Raw genomic sequence first — 6,441 nt, forward strand, 5'->3', positions numbered from 1 at the left:
CAATCGGCATCGCTGTCATCGTGTCGAGTCTGGCCACGCGGATTCGGTAAAGTGAAAGTGCTTTACGAGAGGCAGGTGTAGCACCTGACCGATTAGCCGCTTTGAGAGGTGGTGTTGGTCAGCCGCCTGGGGGAAAAGGACCGCCACGGACCGCCACGACAAGCCCAGGTGAATGGTGGTCGAGACGCGAAGGATTGTCGTCTCTTCGACGCAAATAGTGTCAATTCGCGGTGGCTCCATCTCGGTCGTTGCATACAGTGCATGCGCGAGACGCCATTGTTCCCATAGCTTCTCCACACGGGCCTACGTACGAGCCTCCCTAGGCCTATGCATTTGAGCTTGAACGCACCTCGCCTTGGAAGACCAAGTTGGGCTCAATGATAGCGTTGACAAGCGCGACTTGTTGCTCGTGCAGATCCGGCTGGTGCGGAGCATATCCCGAGCGAAAGAGGCGAAAGTACTCGAGCACGATGCCCACCTCGGGCTCGTGCAAGCGCAATACGCAACGTTCGAGGATTTCGATGCGACCTTGGCAGCGTGCAATGTCGTGCGCCAGCTCCGTCACCTCCAAGACCCGAGTGGCATTGATGTCTTGCAACTTGAGACGGTAGCGCTGCTGGTTGATGCGCACTTGGGCGCGCCGCCGGAGCATTTTCTCCGAGGCGCGGGGGGAGTTCATGGCGTGTACAAAGTCATTGTGCCCCGGCGATTCAACGCCCCAGGCGTTATTGTGTCGCCAGGTCTTGGGCAAAACTTCGAAACAACTGGACATGAGCGTGATCGCGTCAGGTTGATTGAAGCAAATCGCATGCATGAAAGTAACTGGTGAAGGGAGCACTCGATGCTGAACCTTGCTTGCTGCACCAAGCCAGCGAGCGTCCGACCTCGAGTTGCAATGGCCATGAAACAACGCGACGACTTGGCGTGGTATTACTACGTAACGCTCCAATCTCGTCTTACGTCAGTCCAACCGTGCACTTCTCGCTCTGTTTACTCGCGGGCAACTGCTACCTTGGAACTCTGATGATCCCTTGCGTGGCAGATTGATGGTTATTGGTACTGGTACTTGCAGCAGAGATCGCTCCCATCATTGCCGTGGGTTGGGTTCGCTCTGACGCCGGATCACTCATCATCTTGTGGCGTTGATCGAGGACCGCAGAATGGACCACAAGGCTATCGAAAGAAGCCACTCGCTAGCGCTGGTCACGCCGCCGCAGCAACACCGGCTTCCGTTCAAACCAATGGGACCCGAGTTGGGACCCACGTCGCCAAGTGCTACGTACGTGGCGTCGTCATGGGTGCAGGAGCAAGTCACTAGAGAGTGACGGACACTGAAACATATACCATTGCTCAATTGTAGGTCACATGTATGATTCATCGATGCCATCTTATTGCTCGTCTTATGCATAAATAGAGGCAAGGCCTACAGCATCGGGATCTCGGTCGTCGAAGTAATTTCGGTCGCATCTTCAAGTGTCTCTTTCGGTTCGTCAACTTGTCTTGGGTGGGTCCTTGCCAGCATCGCGCCGAGAAGGACCGACGCAACACCGACGCAGCCAAAGAGGGTGAAGCCGAGACTGTTGTCCATGCTAACAAAGGTAGTGGAAATCGCATCCGGTAGCCTCGGTATATGTGTCCGCCGCACAGCGCCATGCTTGATCTCAATATCGGATTCTCCGCTCCGCGCCGACTCTGAGGCATCCGACTCGGTGTGCAGATTTGTGTCCAGGACGGGGTTGTGCGCATGCACACCGGTGTACACGAGACCAACGAGCACGAGCAGCAAGCGACGCAACATTTGCACTGCGAGCTAGCATCACTCATGCGCCGCATCGACCGTTGGGATTAGGGGACCAACCGCCCTCGTAACTTCGAGTCGGGGCGGCGGAGAACATCCAGGCTAACGGTTGAGCAGCCACGCGAGCGCGTCAAGACAGCCAACGTCGCTTATTCAACGTAGTCAAAGTCGTCGGGGATGCCCAGCCATTTCTCGACCTACGCAGATAAGAGATGCGTGAGGTCGCATGGGGTGGACGAAGGGGACCTCGGCCGACGAGCACGAATTCTTCTTGATGACCCACGACTTCAAGTTGAACACATTGTCTGTATACAGCATGTCTTTGGCTGCCACAATGAAAAGCACCAAGCACGCACCTGTCCAGCGGTCGACGCCTTCCTTGGCCATCTTGGCCTTGGCATCTGCAAGCGCTTCCTGAGCCAGCGTATTCAAGGATGCACAGTACGCACCTAGCTTCTTCAAGAGGTCCGGGTCGTTCTCCTGGAGCAACGCAATCTTCTTTTGCATCTCGTCGGCTTGGCTCTTGAGCGCGCTGAGCTTGGCGAGACGCTCGGCCCGGTCGTCGGACTGCGTCTGGAGACTCTTGTGCTTCTCGACCGACGACTGGACGTGCGTGAGCTTGGCGCGGAGGTCGTCGCGCCGCGCCTCGAGGTCCTCGAGCTTGCGCTTGCGCTGCTGCACGGCCTTGCTCGGGAAGGACCAAAAGTAGTTGCCGGCGCCGATCTTGTCCGTGTCGACGAGGTTGTCGTCGAGCAGCGCCTGGTTGACGTCCTTGATGGTCTGCAGCACGACGCCGGCCTTGGAGCCGAGCTTCTCGACCTCCTTGAGGTTGAAGACGTCCAGCGACTCGTGGTAGATCTTGAGGATCCGCTCGCGCTTCTCGTCGAGGGACACGCCCTTCTTGCGCTTGCTCATCTCCGTGGAATCCCAAACCCGGACTTTTCCCGGACCAACGCCTTGACCAATCACAACGCGCCATTCGCGCCTGCTTGGTCAATCGCGCTCACCGAGTCTCTCGAGACTTGGATTTCGACATCCGCTAGTTCTAACTATGTATTGCTACTGCGACGCTGGCAAAATGACGTCTCAGTGTCGACAGCTTGTCCAACGACCGTTGGGAAAAGACTGAGATATGTATTGGATCTTATTCTGCCTTGCTCGGGGAAGTACACGCGTCGGCCGCGGACTGTGCCATCGAAGCTCAATCGCGTCGCGGTGGCCGCCTTGGGTGCCGATGGTACAGTGCGTCGCCGACGCCTTCTCTTGCCGCGGCAACGGCGCAAAAGAAACTCGGTGGTTCACATGACAAGGCAGCAAGTCTTTGCATTTGTGATCTGACTTCACGAGGTACATGTACTAGGCTCCATGCGCGACGGTTTACTCCGACGCCACCCGATGGGTGTCCTCATCGCCTTTCACTCATACCTGCTCTAGGATCGCCCGGGCTCGCACCCGACAGCGTTATCACAGTTCGATGCTCCGTCAAATACGATGCCTCCAGCAGTTGGCGACAAAAGCCACCACAAAAACGCAGAGCAAGTGTCGAAAAGTGAAAATCTACTTGGTAATAATGGGCGTAAACATGGAGAAGGGCTCTTCTTCCTCGTCGGCCACGTCGTGGCGTCCGTTCACGCGCTGCACCTGGCGCGGCGCAACGACGCTCGGCGTCGTCGGCTCGAGAATGATCTCGCTTGCATACGACGCCGACGGCGGCGATGCTTCGTACTGCATGCGGTGCACCTCGTGCTCGGCGTCCACGGCCGCGACCGCATCGGGCATTGTCGTCGCGTAGCGTTCGCGGAGGCAGTTGCTGCGCGGGTCAAAGGCCAGCGGAATGGACCCGAGCGTACCATCGAACCGGTTCTTGCGAATGTCGAGCTTCATCTCGCCCTTGATGCGCTGTAGAATGAGCACGTTGTCGGCCTCCTGCGTCGCCTTGGCCGTGCCAAAGACGGACGAGAGACTCAAGTCGGTATCGTCTTGCTCCTTGCGCGGGTGCACGACGAGGGTTATGTGCACGTTTTTGGCTGACGCAAACTTGCGAAACTAGGAATGTATCAATGTATCAGTAAAAATACGCAGAAGAAAAATATAAAAAATGAAACATCACCTTGTCGAGCGCTGCGTCTTGGCGCTCGAATTTGTCGTACCCGCGGCCTTGCCCCGACATCATAAACTGAATGTTGTCGAGGAGGATGTGCTGCACGTCGTACGCGTACACGGCGTACTCCATCGCGTCAAGGACCTCGTCCACATCCGTCGAGCCAAAGAAGCGTAAAAAGTACATGGGCAGCTGCTCGAACGCGTCCGCCGTCTTTTCAAAGAGCGGCAGGTTGCAAGCAAGGGGCTCGCCCGCCATCTGCGTGAGCATCTTGTGCACGAGGCGCGTGTTCTTAATCTCAAACGAGCCCCAGAGCGTACTCACCCCCTGTGCGCACCTACATCATCACCACAGTCAGCGGTATCTTTGTGGCGTAAGACTACCAGTCGATCGATAGCTGGCTGAGCAGCGTCGTCTTGCCACAACCGGTTGGGCCCGTGAGCACAGTGACTTCGCCGTTCCGGAAACCCTTCATGTACGAGTTGAGGGCCGGGAGCGTCCGCGACTGCACACCACTCGCACGCAGTGGGTTCAAGAGCTCTTCGAGCACCTAGGACAGAAATGGCCGTAGGAATAGCATGAGACGCAGGGTATATTACGTCGCGCCGGAGTTGATCAAAAGTTGCGATCTGCGCATGCGGCTTGCGCTCGGCCTTGTCGATCGCCGACTGGAGGTTCATCTCCGAGAGGAGCGCGTCGTTGGCGTCTTTCGCTTGGGACCGCACAATGTACGTACGCTGGACGCCGAGCTTGAGCGCAAACTTCTCGACGCTGTCTTGGCCGTGCACATCGCTGTCCATCCAGAGGTAGATCGTGTTGAAGCGCTCGAGGAGGGGCAACACGGCCGGGGGCAGCGACCGGCACCCGTTCGGGAGAGAGACCGCCGGGAGCCCCGTGGCTTGGTGCACGGCCATCGCGTCAAACTCGCCCTCCGTGAGGACGATCGAGGTCGCAGCCGTAGGCACCGTGTTCCACCCAAAGAGGCCCCACGACCCGCCTTTCGGTACGAGCCGCTGCTTGGATTTGTCGTCGATGGCACGCACTTTGAGGCGCACGACGTTGAACCGGTTGGCGTCACCAGCCACCGCAGTCGTGTCGGCCTCGACGCCCATGAGCGAGAGATCCGAGTCGCGGGCCATCCAAGGAAACGTAGCGCACCACTTGTGCGACTGCGTCTCGCCGTCGTAGAAGGGCTGCTCGATCGCACCGACGCAGTACTTTTTGAGCACCTCGGGCGACAAGCCGCGCGTGCTCGTGAGGTAGTCGAGGACGTGCTTGCAGTCGTCGTCGTCGTGCAAGTTGCGCTGAAGCGCGATCGACTTAGCGTTGTCGAGCACTGAGATGACCTTGGGCTCGTCATCGGTGTAGCGCGCCGAGTCGGCGTAGCCCATCGCGGCTGGCACAACATCGTTGCCACCGAGCTACGCATTGCGTGTGGTTTTGGCCGTGGGATCACGCCAAGATGCATACCTTTTGGCGAAAGGCAAACCAGCTGCCGCTCGCGCCGCAGCGGTGGCAGAGGTACACGCCATTGGTCTTGGCGACGTAGAGCTTGAAGAGGTTGTCTGGTCGGCCCTTGGTCGCATGGCAGAACGGGCAGTCGCGCACAATGTAGTGCGTCGGCGTCTCCTTGAGTGCGAGGCCCTTCCGACGCAAGAAGTCGTCGATGACCGTGTGATCGTCCATCTCGTAGTATTTGGAGACAAAAGTCTTGGCGCTCGGCGCGCTGAGGTGGCGCTGAGAAGACGCGCAGAAGGGTCCGTGGCCAGCGAGGCGCATGGGCGAGTACCGCTGGAGCAGGCCTGCGCGGAGGAGGCGCGTCGTCGAGAGCACGCGGCGCATGCTGCTGGCCGGTCTGGAATTCTTTTTTTGACCAATGAAATTGAGGAATTTTGTCCAATCAGAGCGAGGTTGAACTTGGGTTTCGATTGGCGCCAACAAGTTGGATCGATGCGGTAGGGAGCGGACGAGGGCCGCTTGTAGAAGGGACCAATGCGCGAGATGAGCTTTTCTGTCGGAGACAACGTCACCGTCATACTGTTGATGCTATAAAACCAGCTCCGGACCGAAACGACCAATCGGTGCGGATGTCAAATGTGATAAGGTTGGTTGGGCGAACGAGGTGAATGGACAAGGTTTTTTTATTCAGGCATGCAGTTATTCAATATAGCTAGCTATACGAAGCGGACAGGATTCTTATAAAGGTTGTGCCATAGCCACTGTGGGTATTTTGGTGACGCTGCAGGCGAATTCACACGGACAACAAAGCCCGCGTTGGGTAGTCGGGGGCACGCGTGGGGTAAGGAAGCGGGGGCTGCGTTGGGTACGGTGGCACCGGCGTGGCTGTCGTTGGGGCAGGAGTCGCCGTAGTGGGTTGAGGAGTTACGGTTGTCGGCACGGGAGTCACTGTAGTCGGCACGGGCGTCACCGTAGTGGGTCGTGGAGTCACAGTGGTTGGCTGCGGTGTCACCGTCGTCGGCACAGGTGTCGCCGTAGTCGGCTGCGGTGTCACTGTCGTTGGGGCAGGCGTCACTGTCGTTGG

The 6,441-nt window shown here is 58.1% G+C and overlaps 3 protein-coding genes across 3 annotated transcripts; all 3 read right to left on the reverse strand.

The window, feature by feature from the left end:
* Positions 1-15: 15 nt before the first annotated feature.
* On the reverse strand, positions 16-679 carry SDRG_01881 (hypothetical protein; the record flags this gene model as incomplete). Its single annotated transcript, XM_008607435.1, has 2 exons — positions 16-303; positions 350-679. 2 exons carry the CDS (start codon positions 677-679, stop codon positions 16-18), a joined length of 618 nt encoding a protein of 205 aa, XP_008605657.1.
* Positions 680-1,947: 1,268 nt separating this feature from the next.
* Positions 1,948-2,713, reverse strand: SDRG_01882 (hypothetical protein; the record flags this gene model as incomplete). The annotated part of the gene is made up of 4 exons (XM_008607436.1): positions 1,948-1,995; positions 2,045-2,103; positions 2,155-2,199; positions 2,248-2,713. 4 exons carry the CDS (start codon positions 2,711-2,713, stop codon positions 1,948-1,950), a joined length of 618 nt encoding a protein of 205 aa, XP_008605658.1.
* A 625-nt stretch (positions 2,714-3,338) lies between these two features.
* SDRG_01883 (hypothetical protein) lies at positions 3,339-5,770 on the reverse strand. Its single transcript, XM_008607437.1, has 5 exons — positions 5,370-5,770; positions 4,499-5,320; positions 4,283-4,449; positions 3,909-4,236; positions 3,339-3,844 (listed from the first exon to the last, which is right to left on the reverse strand). Exons 1-5 carry the CDS (start codon positions 5,739-5,741, stop codon positions 3,356-3,358), a joined length of 2,178 nt encoding a protein of 725 aa, XP_008605659.1. The 5' UTR covers positions 5,742-5,770; the 3' UTR covers positions 3,339-3,355.
* Between the last annotated feature and the right edge of the window lie 671 nt (positions 5,771-6,441).

The sequence above is a fragment of the Saprolegnia diclina genome (assembly GCF_000281045.1).
Source record: "Saprolegnia diclina VS20 unplaced genomic scaffold supercont1.4, whole genome shotgun sequence".
Lineage (NCBI taxonomy): Eukaryota > Oomycota > Saprolegniomycetes > Saprolegniales > Saprolegniaceae > Saprolegnia > Saprolegnia diclina.